The sequence below is a fragment of the Pelophylax lessonae genome (genome assembly GCF_965119305.1).
Source record: "Pelophylax lessonae genome assembly, chromosome: 9".
NCBI classification, from domain to species: domain Eukaryota; kingdom Metazoa; phylum Chordata; class Amphibia; order Anura; family Ranidae; genus Pelophylax; species Pelophylax lessonae.
The window spans coordinates 260,394,244-260,409,671 of NC_138776.1; the positions used below are offsets into that span (position 1 = coordinate 260,394,244).

At 45.2% G+C, this 15,428-nt stretch overlaps 1 protein-coding gene across 1 annotated transcript in view; it reads left to right on the forward strand.

Moving 5' to 3' along the window:
- Nucleotides 1-594: 594 nt before the first annotated feature.
- LOC309564417 (uncharacterized protein) overlaps nt 595-15,428 on the forward strand; it is a gene marked incomplete at its 5' end in the record, with an annotated part of 61,302 nt that continues 46,468 nt past the window's right edge. Inside the window, 3 exon segments of the mRNA XM_082269047.1 lie at nt 595-666; nt 1,191-1,332; nt 2,780-4,752. Coding sequence (XP_082125173.1) covers nt 595-666; nt 1,191-1,332; nt 2,780-4,752 — 2,187 coding nt within the window.

Consider the following 15,428-nt stretch of genomic DNA (forward strand, 5'->3'; position numbering starts at 1 on the left):
CAGGAGAGGTGAGCAGTGCCGGGAATTCTGGGACATTATCCAGTAACAGACAAGGGATGTGTCTGTATCATTGTGTGTTTCAGGATTTCCCTTTTTTTTCTATGGAGGAGTGGGAGTATTTAAAAGGACACAAGGATCTCTACAAGGACGTCATGATGGAGAATCAGCCGCCCCTCACATCACCGGGTAAGAGGAGACTTTATTGTAAAGGAGAGAGCAGTACGGAGGGTCCACCTAGATCCCCCATCATCTGATAAACACATAGAAACAATGTATTCAGTCAGTGTGTGTGTTTCCTACAGATGGATCCAGTAATGAGAACCCACCAGAGAGATGTCCCCGTCCTCTGCATTTCCGGGATTCCACACAGGAAGATCACACCATCCCTCACCGTCTTCAGGTAGGTGGATCTGAGCAACTAGAACTCAAATACATTGTACAACTCTCTGCTTTTGAGATAATTCTTCTACGTCATCTCCTTTTTTTCTTTTACAAATCTGTTCTTTCATCTTTGGGTTTTAGAGTGAAGAACTGAAAGACATCAAAGTTGAGGTTGAAGTGGAAAATGAAGAGCAGGTTGGGGATCAGCAGTCTATGGAGGAGGGAGGTCCTCTGTATTCCCGGGATTCCACACAGGATGATCACACCACCCCTCACCATCATCAGGTAGATGGGACTGAGCAACTAGAACTTAAAAGTATTCTAAACTATGAGATGATATTTTTCTGTGAAATCTCTTGCTCTGTTTATTTTTCTTTCATCTCTGGGGTTTAGGGTGAGAGATTTCCCCATCCTCTGTGTTCCTGGGATTCCAAACAGAAGGATCACACCATCCCTCACCATGATCAGGTAGGTAGGACTGGGCATCTATACCTAAATATGTATTGTAAGCCATGAAATTGCGTTATTCTATGTAATCTGTTGCTTTTCTTCGACATCTGAAGTGCAGCCTTCGTTATCCACATCCCAAACCCTATTTCTAGCTCCTTTGAGCACCCTACATTTTTCATCCCTCATTTTTATTTTTTTAATATAAATTCCTTTCTCTGTGGGTCTTAAGTGTCATCACAGGTCCTCTTCCTCCTTGTGTTCTTCCAACCGAGGGTGAATACTGAATGACATGTCATTTGTGTCTTCTATATCTGCCTAGAGTTGACTTTAATAGATGTTTTCCATTATTTTTGGTGTAGGGTGAAGAACAGATTGATATAAAAGCTGAGGTTAAAGAAGAAGAAATAGAGATGTATGTGGGGGGTGATCAGCCGTCCACGGAGGAGGTTGGGATGATTATGAAAAGTGAACAGGAGGACATTTCTCTACCTATCCACACAAGTAAGTAACAGAGACTGTTAGAAACCGGTCACAGTGTCATTTTACTTCTGAGTATAAGGATTGTAGTTTATGAACAAATGTTAGATAATTATCAGATCTTCAGATCGTCCTGTAGGCAGGTTCTAAAAGGCTAAATATGTGTTTGCCTACTAAAGGGTAAATGTGTGGTGTTGGAAGAGTTAACACTTGGTGCTGTGATGCACCTTCCCCCACATGTGTCACTTCCTGCTTCTTAACCGGACCGGACCTCGGGGTGTCTCCGTGTGTGGGAGGTGATCAGTGAGGACGCTGTGAAGAGGTGAACTGAACTGTGTGGTGGAGATTCCCCTTAGCGGGACCCCGGGATCGGTTCCAAGGACTGGACTTTTGATGCTGTTTACTTGGATGCAACTAAGCTATAAAAAGTTATGAACAATGCCGCACAGCCAAACCCAGTACCTTGTTATTGGAGAGAGAATGTGGAAATGTAATTGCGATTCTGTATATCGCTCATATGTACTTCTATGGAACCTGGATAGAACTGTAAATTTAACTTTATTCACTAAAGAACTTGTAGGTAAGGGTAGCTTGGCACGTGGATGGGCCCCTATGTTAGGGCCCACTGCAACACAGGGACCGTGCCTGGAACCGTGGTGTGCAAGGCTTTGCAAACTAAGTTTGGTGGTTCCCACCTTTGCCATGTGCTGGGTTGTGATCCATGCCAAGCTGGCCATCTCCATCCTTTGGATACTTTTAGTACCTGTAAGTGTGCATGACCTCATTGGTGGTGCACTGGAGTTGGCACATCTGGAGTATTGATTTGCTCATGTAATTTTTCAATGAACACATGCTTCTTGTACTATACGCTTCACATGATTGCATTTTTCCATCAGATTCATTACCTTGTGTTCTGGTATAAGTGAGTGCAGTCTCCCTACCACCTTTTCTATTTATTCAATTTTCATGCAGTACAATTTTAATATCAAGAATAGTTTTTACGGAGTTGTCACAAATACTGGTCCATCTCCATTCATCAATATAATGTCATGTTCCCAACAAATGAGGAGGATATACTGTACACCATATGAAAGGTCCATCTCCATTACGTTACTATAACGTCATGTTCCTAGCATATGATGTGACATCTCCATTACTCCCCATAGTCGTCACTAATAAAAAAAACACATTTTACGTAGTGTGTCGTCGTTTTGGGTGTTTTATATTCTTTAATATTATTTATTTTAGTAACAAACCACTAACACATTTTGGCTAATGAAGCCTTAGTCAATTATTTATTATTAAGGATTTTGCAGATCATATATGGACTCGGTGTGAAGACTTTTCTGATTGATTTTGGAGGGAGAACAGGAGCCCAACTGTGAGATCGGAATTTCCACTGACGGGGAGGAGGGGCTAAAACTCCAGTTATTTGTGACCAACTGACATTTTTTTCATTTCTTTCCAACAGATGGATGTGAGATCAGGAATACCTCAGAGAGACCTCTTCTATTATTATTGTGCTATAATAATGTCATCACACAGGATCCTCCAGGAGGAAATCCAAATACACAAAATATCCATCACAGACCTTCCTGTCCGGAGACATCAATGGATCCCTCTGATCAGGGGGAATCTTCTCACCAATCACATACTATGATTGCAAATATCCATTCAGGATCTCACACTGCAGATAGATCAACAGATCCTTCTAATCCCAAGGAATCTTCCTTACCCCATGAAGGGGTTCATAGAGGTCAGAATTTATTCTCATGTTCAGAGTGCGGGAAATCTTTCACTCAAAAAGGAACCCTTAATAGACACCAGAGAATTCACACGAGTGAGGGCACTTATTCATGTTCAGAGTGTGGGAAATCTTTCACTAATCAAAGTGCCCTTGTTAAACATCAGAGAGTTCACACAGGTGAGCGTCCCTATTCGTGTTCAGAGTGCGGGAAATCTTTCACTCGTAGAAGAGGCCTTGCTAACCATCAGAGACTTCACACGGGTGAGCGTCTTCATTCATGTTCAGAGTGCGGAAAATTATTCCTTAACAAAAAAGGGCTTCTTAAACATCAGAGACTTCACACGGGTGAGCGTCCATATTCATGTTCAGAGTGCGGAAAATCTTTCTTTTATTCAGGAGACCTTGTTAAGCATCAGAGAACTCACACGGGTGAGTGTCCTTATTCTTGTTCAGAGTGCGGGAAATCATTCACTCAGAAAAGCCTTCTTGTTATACATCAGAGAACTCACACGGGTGAGCGTCCATATTCATGTTCAGAGTGCGGGAAATCATTCACTCAGAAAAGCCTTCTTGTTATACATCAGAGAACTCACACTGGTGAGCGTCCATATTCATGTACAGAGTGCTGGAAATCATTCACTGAGAAAAGACTCCTTGTTATGCATCAGAGAATTCACACAGACGAGCATCCCTATTCATGTTCAGAGTGCGGAGAATCATTCATTCTCAAAAGACTCCTTGCTAAACATCAGAAAATCCACATAGGTGAGTGTCCCTATTCATGTTCAGAATGCGGGAAATCTTTCGCTCGGAAATGTCATCTTGAAAGACACCAGAAACTCCACACGGGTGAGCGTCCCTATTCATGTTCAGAGTGCGGGAAATCTTTCATTCAGAAAGTAAACCTTGTGCAACACCAGACAGTTCACACGGGTGAGCGTCCTTATTCATGTTCAGAGTGTGGGAAATCTTTCATTCAGAAAGTAAACCTTGTGCAACACCAGAGAATTCACACGGGTGAGCGTCCTTATTCATGTTCAGAGTGCGGGAAATCTTTCACTACCAAAGGAAAACTTGTTAAACATCAAAGAATTCACACGGACGAGCGTCATTCATGTTCAGAGTGCGGGAAATCTTTCATTCAGAAAGAAAACCTTGTACTTCACCAGCGAGTTCACACGGGTGAGCGTCCCTATTCATGTTCAGAATGCGGGAAATCTTTCACTACCAAAGGAAAACTTGTTGAACATCAAAGAATTCATACGGGCGAGCGTCCTTATTCATGTTCAGAGTGCAGGAAATCTTTCACTCAAAATTATTATCTTAAAATACACCAGAAACGCCACACAGAGGAGTATCCCTATTCATGTTCAGAGTGCGGGAAATCTTTCACTCAAAAGTATGATCTTAAAATACACCAGAAACGCCACACAGACGAGTATCTCTGTTCATGTTCAGAGTGCGGGAAATCTTTCCAAAAAAAGGATCATCTTGTTAAACATCAGAAATTTCACACAGGTGAGCGTCCCCATTTATGTCCAGAGTGCGGGAAATCTTTCACTCTTAAAAGAGGCCTTGTTAAACATCTTAGAATTCACACAGGCGAGCATCCTTTTTTATGTTCAGAGTGCGGGAAATCTTTCAATAGGAAAGCAAACCTTGTGCGACATCAGAAAATTCATGCGGGTGAGCTTCCTTAAAGCGGAGTTCCACCCATTTTCACAAGTTCCTCTGATCTCCATGCCCAAATCTCCTAAATAGATATTCTTTGTTTTTTTTTCTTTTTTTCTCAATACCTTTTTTAAATATATTGAGGCGGCACTCCCGGTCCCGGCCGCCAAGGCAACTCATCATTGGGCGATTTCCATGGACTCCTGGGATATCGGCGTCATCTATCCCAGGAGTCTTCTAAATCCCGTGAAATCTCGCAGTTTTTCGAGACAGGAAGTGACGCGATGGGGAGGAGTTAGGCAACATTTTGGAAGAATTGCTATGGCAACCTGTAATCCACAGACTGTGCCACGCAGCGCCATCACTGCGCAGGTGCTATATCGGGAGGTGCATGCTGGGTAGCCAGCTGCACCTAATCCAGGAAATATACGGGAGTGGGCTTCAGATGCCCACAACCTCAATGGCTGCTGCCTGCTTCTGAGATCAAGTATACAACCGCTAAAAGTATTTAATGAGGGATGGTCAGCAACTGCCTATATCCATGTTTCTCAAACTTTTTTTTGTCTTGCGCCGCACCAAAAAGATTTTTGCGGCACACCTTGAAAGATTTAATTTTTGTGGCGAAGAACTTTTTTATTTGAATGCTGAGTGCCTCTCCTCGCTCTCTCCTTGCGACGTTTCTAGATGGCAGGCGATCCTAGCAACCAGTGCAGCGGGCCGCAGTACAGGCCAGTGGAGGATCGGCCTGCCGCCCAGGACTCGGGGCTAATAATGTAAAAGGAGCACTACGGGACCCGGGGCTTTTGGGGGGCCCTCTCGGGGCTATAGCCTGGGTCAGCCCCCCCCTTCCGACACCACTGTATTACCACGACAAACCTGCAAATTGTGTGCGGCACACTAGGGTGCCGCGGCACACAGTTTGAAAAACACTGGCCTATATCTATGTCTAGGGCCTGTATTAAACTTCTCCTTAAGCCTGCTACTCAACCAAATTCTTACAGACCAATATCACTCCTCCAATCTGATATTCACTACTCAACGTCCGCCCGCTGCAGTTTAACTGCGAAAGGCAGCCGCTCCTGCGCGAACCTGATGTAACTGTACGGTGCAGGCGGCTCCGATTGCCGCCTGACACCCGCGATCGCTCCCCGCTGAGAGAAAAGGACGCTCAGCTGTTGTAAACACAGCTGACCGTTCTTCTCCCTGGAATGATCACAGAGCGCCTGTGATCCTTCTATATAGGAACACAGGTCTCTATGGTCATTCCATAAGCCACGCCTCCGGAGTCGGACCAGAGGAGGAGAGGCGGCGATCACCGTCTCTTTTCCCCGATATCAAGCAGGCGGATATTTACTGTGACAGGCAGGGACAGATCACAGGATTCAGCATACGTCAGTAAGCATGTGGCACACATTTAATCCCTTGCTCACCAACAGTGTTAACCCCTTCCCTGCCAGTGTCATTATTACAGTGACAGTGCATATATTTAGCACTGTAGTAATGTCACTGGTCCCATCAAAAATGTCAGTTAGGGGTCCGATCTGTCCGCCGCAATGTCGCAGTCCCGCAAAAAATCGCAGATCTCCGCCATTACTAGTAAAAAAAAAAACAATGAAAATGACATAAATCTTTCCCGTAGTTAGTAACTTTTGCGCAAACCAATCAAAATACGCTTATTGCGATTTTTTTTTTATTTATTTATTTATTTATTTTTATTTTTTTTTTTACCAAAAATATGTAGCAGAAAAAAAATTGGCCTAAAATGTTAAAAAATTTTGATTTGTAAATTTTATGGGCGGGGGGGGGGGGGGGGGGGATGTTTTATATGTCAGAATGTGAAAAATAGTTTTTTTTTTTCAAAATTGTCGCTCTTTTTTTTAAAAAATTAAAAATCGCACAGGTGATCAAATACCACCAAAAGAAAGCTCTATTTGTGGGGGAGGACGAAAATTTAATTTGGGTACAGTGCCGCACGTCCGCGCAATTTTCCGTTAAAGTAACGCAGTGCCGAATCGCAAAATATGGCCTGGTCAGGAAGGGGGGGGGGGGGGGGGATCTTAAAGTGGATAAAAATATGCTCGTTGAGAATTTTTTTGTCAAAGCTAAATACATTTTGGCCTAAAAATGACAAAAATTGAATATATTGGATATTTTTTTAACTGTCAAAGTAGAAAATGTCAATTTTTCACAAAAATTTTGCTCTTTTTTTTTATTAATATCACAAAAAATAAAAAGTGCAGAGATGATCAAATACCACCAAAAGAAAGCTCTGTTTGGACATAAATTTAGTTTGGGTACAGCGTTGCATGACCGCGCAATTGTCAGTTAAAATCACGCAGTGCCAAGTTGAAAAAAAAGTTTTCTTTTCTCATTTAACTGTTACCTTGTACTCCTGTAATTTTCATAATTTTCTTAATTTTCCTAACTGTTGTTACATGTACCAAGCAATGAGTCAGAAGTAACAAATAATTGTAAATGTTATTGTTGAAATTGTTAAATTAAAATTCCAATAAAAAATGTAAAAGTAAAAAAAAAAAGTGGCCTGGTCATTAAGCAGGAAAATCCTCCGGGGCTAAAGTGGTTAATAAATTACTTGATTAAAACGAGAAAAACTACTTACAAACATCCATCTGACCCCAGCATAGTCATTAAGTGCAGTGGAAAATGATGGCGGTTGACGAATTGTAACTTTAAACTCGTAACTGTTAAAAATGTTTTAAAGCGTTGCCTACCAATATTTTGGTCACAACGTATCGATATCGGCCGATATTTTGTACAAGTTGAAAGTTTTGAAAAAATAAAGACAATTTTGAACACAAATCTTGTACTGAATATGTTAATTGTTGTTTAATGCTTAACGGCTGGTTTGCTGGCACCCTTCGGTAGGTGGGTGGCTGGCACAGGGGCTGTGGGTGGCTGGTTGTCTGGCACCCTGTGGTGGGTGGCTGACTAGCTGGCACACTGTGGTGGGTGGGTGGCTGGAACAGGAGCTGTGGTTGGCTGGCTGGTAAAGTGCCTGTGGCTGGCTGGTACAGGGCCTGTGGATGTGGGTGGCTGGTACAGGGCCTGTGGATGTGGGTGGCTGGCTGGTACAGTGCTTGTGGATGGCTGGCTGGCACCGGGCTGCTGTGGGTGGGTGTATGGCTGTGATGCACTCCCGCAAGACTAGTCCCGACTCCAGACGAGGCTGTCCAAGGCGAGGGAGGCGGCCTAAGAAGGCAGAATGACGTCACAGAAATATCGGCCAGTTCCGGGGCCGATACCGATATATTGGGGGGAAAGTGCAAATTGGCCCCCGAGATATCGGCCTTGCCGATAATCGGTCTATCCCTAATAAATAAATAAATAAATAAATATATATATATATATATAAAATGTTTGGGGGTTCTAAGTCATTTTCTAGCTAAAAATACAGATTTTTAACCTGTTAATAACATGTCAGAAATAGGCTCAGTCCAGAAGTGGATGATAATATGGCTAATGTGAAGGGTCACTGAGGAAGCATTATACGTACAAATCTGTTCTGCGAAACGCGTTAGCCCTACCAGACCTACCAACCGTATTTCTACACAACCATCGACTAGATGGGTATAGCAAGCCCTTGGAAATGCTGGGGGGTATCTTGCTATGATGTGGTGGTTTTTATGATGTATACTTTTTATTTTTTTTAAAACAGAGTTTTATTAAAGTTTTGGCACAATACAAAGATAAAATTATGCAGAAATCAGCAAAGCAAGAGAAGTCATCCAGGAACTGTACAAGTATAAAAAGTAAATAGTCAAGTAGTGTGCAACAACATACATGAACATTCGGTAATACCGTCCGGTAAATAAGACGTAGAGACATGGAACACTATTGGCTCGTGTCTGGGCATTGTACCCATCTATCCCAACTAAAGCCTCTATCTTTATATAGGAGTCTATGGAAGGGAAGGATATTATTAATTTCTTTGAGCCACTGCCTAAAAGAAGGGGGATAGTTTTCTAACAGTAAACAATGATTCTTGTAAAAAAGCAGTAGTGAATTTATCCATGTCAGCGTCTGGGTATACATCCAGGTGGCATTCTTTAGGGGAGAGCTGTAAGGGGGACCCCATTTTATCATGAAGGAAAGTGACAATCTGTCGCCAGAGGCCCTGCAATTAAGGGCAACTCCAGAGCAGATGGAAAAAGGTGGCCGCCAAACCCTCCGCACATTGGGCAGGTAGGTGCCGAGTCAGGTCTGTATCTTGCTAATCTAAGGGTTTTTGAGATAGGCCTGATGGAGTATAAAGGTCTGGGTCAGTCGGTCCGACCGTTTCGGTGAGACTCGTTGGCACGTTTCAAGAGCATCCTCCCACTCCTCGTCCTCTATAGGTCCCACATCCCGCTCCCAACGAGATTTAAGTGCATACGCTATCATAGTGGAAGAGGGCGTGTGGAGCTTCGAGTAAAATATGGAGATAAGGTGTTTGGGCTCTGTGCATTTAACAATTTCCAGTGTCGAGATTGATTCAAGTCGGGGTGGTCCGTCCGCGAACTGAGATCGGTATGTGTGTGCAAGCTGTAGATACCTGTATTGCATAAGGCCGGGGAGGGAGAATTGCTCCTGCAAGGCTTCAAACGATTTCAGCCCAGTGTCTGTGGATATGTGTCGTAGCAGAAAAATACCCCTCCCACTCCACAAGAGTCAGGGATGGAAAGGAACTCCTGTAGGGCCCGGTTGTGCCACAGGGGGGTGAGGTCATGGAATGGAGGGCTCTGTAGCTTGTCCGTAACCACCTCCCAGATCCGGCTATAGGGTTTCAGGAGGGATCGGGAGCACATGGGCTCCTCCGAACCCCGTACGCCTCCAAGTATAACTGGTAGTGGATCCCCAGAAGTTGGGCCCACCTGGGGCTCAACAGGGCCTGGAACCGCTCTCTGTCTGTCTTATCTATGTGGAAAAGTTGGGACAACTGCGACGCCAAATAATACAAGTTAAAGTCCGGGAGGGCTACACCTCCTAAGTTCAAGGGGTTTTTAAGTTTGCGCCAGGATATTTTATGTCTGTTAGGTCCCCTATACAAAAGCTTTGAGAGATTCCATCTGCTTTAAGTATTTAAGTGGTAAGTATATATGGGAGTGCCACACTACATACAGGACTTTAGGAAGGAGGACCATTTTAATCAAATTTACCCTTCCCATCACCCCCAGAGGCAATCTGGACCACACTTGGATTTTGGCCTTAAGCAGAGGCTTAATATTATCCTGAATATTCTCCTGCGAGTTTGCCGTCACCTGAATCCCCAAATATTTAAAGCGAGATACACATTGCAAGGCTGGATTAAGCAGGGGTGACTGCCGCCGGGCTCTCATCTAGTGGGAGGATCTGCGATTTGTCCCAGTTTATCTGGAGACCTGAAAACTGACCATAGCGCTCGATCAGAGAGAAGGCTGTGAGTGAGAACCGGTCAGAGTCTTCCAGATAAAGTAAAGTGTCATAAGCAGCGTACATACTAATTTTCTCCGTGAGCGACCCCCTACGTAGACCACGCATCCCAGGGTGGGCTCTGATGGCGATTGCCAGAGGCTCCGCAGCCAGGGCATTGAGCAAGGGTGACAGGGGGCACCCCTGACGGGTACCTCTGGAAAGGGGGAACTCCATTGACTGCCAGCTGTTAGCCAAGACCTTCGCCACTGGGGCATTATACAATATCTTAACCCACTTTATGAAATTTGGCCCAAACCCGTAGTGCTCGAGGCATGCCCACAGGATTCAAAAGCTTTAGCCGTGTCCAAGGCAACCACTACTCTGCTGTCAACTCCCTCATGTTCCGCCTGGAAGTTCATATACAACCGGAGGAGGTTGAACGAGGTGTTCCTTCCAGGCATAAACCCGGCCTGATCCGGATGGACGAGTGAAAGGATCACCTGGTTGAGGCGAAGGGATAAAATTTTAGCAAGGATTTTAACATCAACTTGCAGTAGCGAGATGGGGCGATTTGACTCTGGGAGATGCGGGTCCTTGCCTGGTTTGGGGATTAGCACTATCAAGGCCTCTCTCATGGAAGGGGGGCAGAGTAGAGTCCTCAAATAGGGATTGGAACAGTGAAAGTAATTTGGGGAGTAGAAGTTCCGAATATTGGGCATAAAACTCAACTGGAAGGCCATCAATGCCTGGGGATTTAAATCTAGGGAACTTGGACACGGCTTCCGCAATTTCATCCTCAGAAAGGGGTGCCTCAAGGATTGCTACCTGTTCAGGCGTCAAAGTAGGAAAATCAACGTTCCGTAGAAAGTCATGCATGTCAGTGCAGTCCGCAGGGGCCCTAGAAGTGTGAAGTGTAGTAAAGAATGAGCGAAAATGTTCTGTCACCTCCCCGGGGTCCGTTATCACATTACCCAACTCGTCCCTGAGGGTGATCACTACCGGTGGCCTGTCTTCGCAGTGGACTAAATATACAAGTAGTTTCCCAGCCCGTTCCCCGTGAGCAAAAAGTTTTTGTTTCTGGAAAAACAATTTCGTTTTCGCCTTCTCATAGTCTAGTTGGGTCACTACACTAGAAGTTAATTTGTACTGCGATTTGTTTGCTGGGTTCGGGTCAGCCATGTAGGCATGTTCAGCTGTGGTCAGATTGGCCATTGCCCTGGAGTACGCCTCAGCAGCCCCCGCCTTAATGGCCTTCACACGAGTAATCAGGGTAGTTCTAGCAAACAATTTAAATGCCTCCCACACCGCTGCCGGGGAGGCCGTGTTGTCATTATCAGCAAAAAATTGCGACCATCCATTCTCATTATCGTCCTTATCCGTCATCAAGGCGAGACAAAACCATGTCTATGCGGGACATAGAATGGTGTGCTGCTGAAAAGCGAGAGTATGCTCTCTGGGTAGGAAATTTAGTACGCCAGGAGTCGGCCAGACCGAAGCTCTCCAACATTCGGGAGAACCTGGTGTGGGACGACAACGGCAGTGCCTGGGAGGTATTAAGGGATCTATCAAGAGCAGGGTCTAACACATTGTTAAAGTCCCCACACCAGATCGCTTGTGCCACCGGGTGTTGTGCCATGAAGGCTAGCCCATCCAAGGTAATTGCACTGGAAAAAGGTGGAGGTACATAAAAAGCCATAATGAGCAGCAATTCCCCATAGATAGAGGTTTTGAGGAACACATATCTGCCTTGAGGGTCGACTTGAGAACCCAGGAGTTGAAAGTGAACCGTTTTGGCCACCAGGATTGCTACACCCCTAGAATGCGAGCTGTACTCTGAGTGAAACACCCAGCCAACCCAGGGCCGCTTGAGGGATAGCTGCATACGGCCTTCTAAGTGTGTTTCTATCGAAATGTCCGCCCGTATGTGTCGTAAAATGTTAAAGACAGCCGCTCGCTTTATTTTGTCTCTCATATCCCGGTCATTCCACGTCAACAGTTTAAGAGTGGCCATGCCAAGGGTATTAAATAGTGTGGAGCGGGAACTCCCAGGATCTCAGTCACTAGTCTCATAAAAATAACATTTGCACAGTACTGTTCCAATAGCAGCAGCATACAGCATACATAACCAAAAGTGTTCTCTGAGTCAAAAGCATAAAGTATAAAAATAGAACGGTGATCACACCAAAAAAAAACATGTATACATTTCTGAAACCCCAAACCCCCCACCCTGCCCTGCACCAACCCCAACTTGCGCGGGCGTAGTCCCCAAAAAGCACCCTGAACAAAACAGGCCCCTGTGCGACCATAGGGGAAGGATTGCAAGGAGAAGGGGCCCCCTACCCGACCCACCAATAGTGCATAGAGCGTGGGGGGACACAGTTGAAAGGTGTGTGGCAACCATGGGGTTAAGAACTAACAGGGGTCGCAGAAGGCAACAAAGGAACAGGGAACAGAAACCCACCAAAGTGGGTGTAAGGGGCGAAAAAAAAGTAGAACGCTGGGCAGCATAGCCTATGGACAGGCAAGAAGCCATGTGGGGAAGGAAAGTAGTCCCATCCATGGAGCAGGTGTGCTCCGCCGGTGCAGCATGCTGGAATGAGGCCCAAGGGACACTTCAGGGGAGGGGAGTAGGAATGTCAATGTCTGCTGTTCAGAAGGATCTACAATTCCCCTCCACCCATTATCACACACAGGTGAGCTGTAGGCAGGATACTGATGAAGAGGGTGAAAGTGGCAGGCATTGTTGATTAAGCTCTGGCTTCCAGGTGTTCTAACCAAGAGATGACGGAGTTAGGGTCTTCAAAAAAATGAGTGCGGTCCTCTCCCTCTACTCTGAGGCGGGCTGGGTACAATATCGAGTATTTCATATTTTTGACACGCAGACGGCGCTTGGCCTCCAAAAAGCTCTTGCGTCGCTTCTGGACTTCCGCAGAGAAGTCTGGAAAGATGGCCACTTTGCTATTTCCAATCGGGATGTTTCCCTTCTCTCTGGCCAAACGTAATATGGCGTCCCGGTCTCTGTATGTCAGGACCCGGACTTGAACCTGGGACCTCCATGGTGTCTGGCAATGACTCTACTCACTGAGCTACCTGGAATGCTGGACAGCTCCCTGGACAAATCCTTGAATGATCCTGCTGTGAATCTTTATTGCCTTGAACCTTGAACCCTTTGCTCCTCCCATGAACTTCCTGTTATAAACCATGTCTTTGCACTTCCTGGTCGCCAGAATATTGTGCCTTAAACAGCCGATATCTCGCTTGTCTCTCCTGCTGCCGTCTGTATCTTTGCTACCATCCGTTATCGACACTTGGCTTGTTCCTCGACTACTCTTCTGTTTGATCCCAACCTGCAACTACTGGTTACCGACCTTTGGCTACTCCTTGACTACGCTTCAGCTTAATCCCTATCTGCTACTGGACTCTGACTTGCTCACTTCCTGGTGGGGCGATCTTGAGGACCGCGACCTGGTGCTAACACGCAGCAAAATCCATCTCCACCTTCAGGAGCGCTGGTGAAGACCGGTTAGTACTTAGACTCCGCACCTCAGGTGAGCCTGCGTCATCTGCCTGGGTGACCTGTCAGTGTTCCTATCCTGCTGGTTCCTGTGTGACCTGCGACTGCTATAGCTACTGGTCTTCGAGCCTGACCCCGGATCGTGACAGAATATTCTGGCCCAAAATATGGAGGCCGCTATAGCAAGCATCGTGACTCCTCTTAGGCAACAAATTGCTGAGCTGCAAGAATTTGGTGTTACCTGCCAAGAAAAAGTTAATAAACTAGAAAGTCTATTGGAAAGACAACAGAAGGAGATTCATGCTCTGCAGAGACTACTACTGGACCGAGGTGATACTATCACACATATGCCTCAGCCTTTACCATCCAAGTTTAATGGAGACCGCCATCATTACAGGGGTTTCCTAAATCAGTGTCGTTTATATTTTCAAACACACCCTGCTGCATTTCCTTCTGAGAAGAGAAAGGTAACCTTGATTCTCGAACTTCTGACTGGAGAAGCTCTAGCTTGGGCCTCCCCATATATTGAGCAGGACAGTGCTATTTTAAATAATCTGCAGACCTTTTTGACCGCAATGGATCAGGTTTTTGATGATCCCAACCGCTGTGCTACTGCTAAAGAAAAGCTGCATAGTATGAGGCAGGGAAGACGCTCTGTCGCTGAGTACACAGCAGAATTCAGATGTTGGGTTGCAGATACTACTTGGAACCCTGCTGCGCAAAAGAGTCAGTTCCGCCGAGGGCTTTCTGAACAGGTAAAGGATGAGCTCGCTAGAGTTGAGACTCCTGATGATCTTGATGCCTTCATCCAATTATGTATCAAAATTGATCAGAGACTTACAGAAAGGAGGAAGGAGAGGCTGGGAATGTTTGCAAGTAAGAGTGGCATGCGTTTCTCTGCTACTCCATTTGTTCAGCAGGATTTCAAAGTTGCTCCTAATTCTAACACTCCTGAGCCAATGCAGGTAGATGCAATTAAGAGATCCATTTCCATTCAGGAGAAAGAAAGAAGACGTTCTGAGAACCTATGTCTTTACTGTGGAGATTCTGGTCATTATGCAATTAACTGCCCTAACAAGGTTAGAAGAACAATTGCATCGGTTGATGTGATCACGCCTGAACAAATAAACTCCATTAGCCAGTCCATCTCCCCGTTGGTCCAGGAAGAAAATAAAGTAAATTCTTCACTACCTCATTTTGTCCTCCCTATTAAACTTATCTCTGAGGGCATTGAGATTCCTTGCTCTGCTATGCTGGACTCTGGTGCAGGGGGGAACTTTATGGACATAGACTTTGCCAAAAACAATATGATTCAGACAAGAAATAAATTAGCCCCAGTCGATATGGAGACATTGGATGGATCACCCTTAACTTCAGGACCTGTTACCCATGAAACAGTCCCTTTGGTTCTCCAATTTGAGGCTAACCATCGTGAGACCATCAGTTTTCAGCTGATTACGTCACCTAAATTTCCTGTGATCTTGGGCATCCCTTGGTTTTCCACCCATAATCCCTCAATCAATTGGGAAGCACGCGTTATAAATTTTACATCCCCCCATTGTGAGGAATACTGTAGAGAGCCTTGTCCAATTAGTTCTCCACAGATTAAGGAAACGCAGTTGGATGTGGTTACAGCACAGTCATATCTCAAACTGCCTCCACAATACCATGAGTTTCAGGATGTCTGTGATAAGAAGAACGCCGACCAGTTACCTCCTCATCGCCCATATGATTGCCCCATTGAGCTACTCCCAGGTGCAGAAATACCTTTCGGCCGCCTATTCAATTTATCAGAAC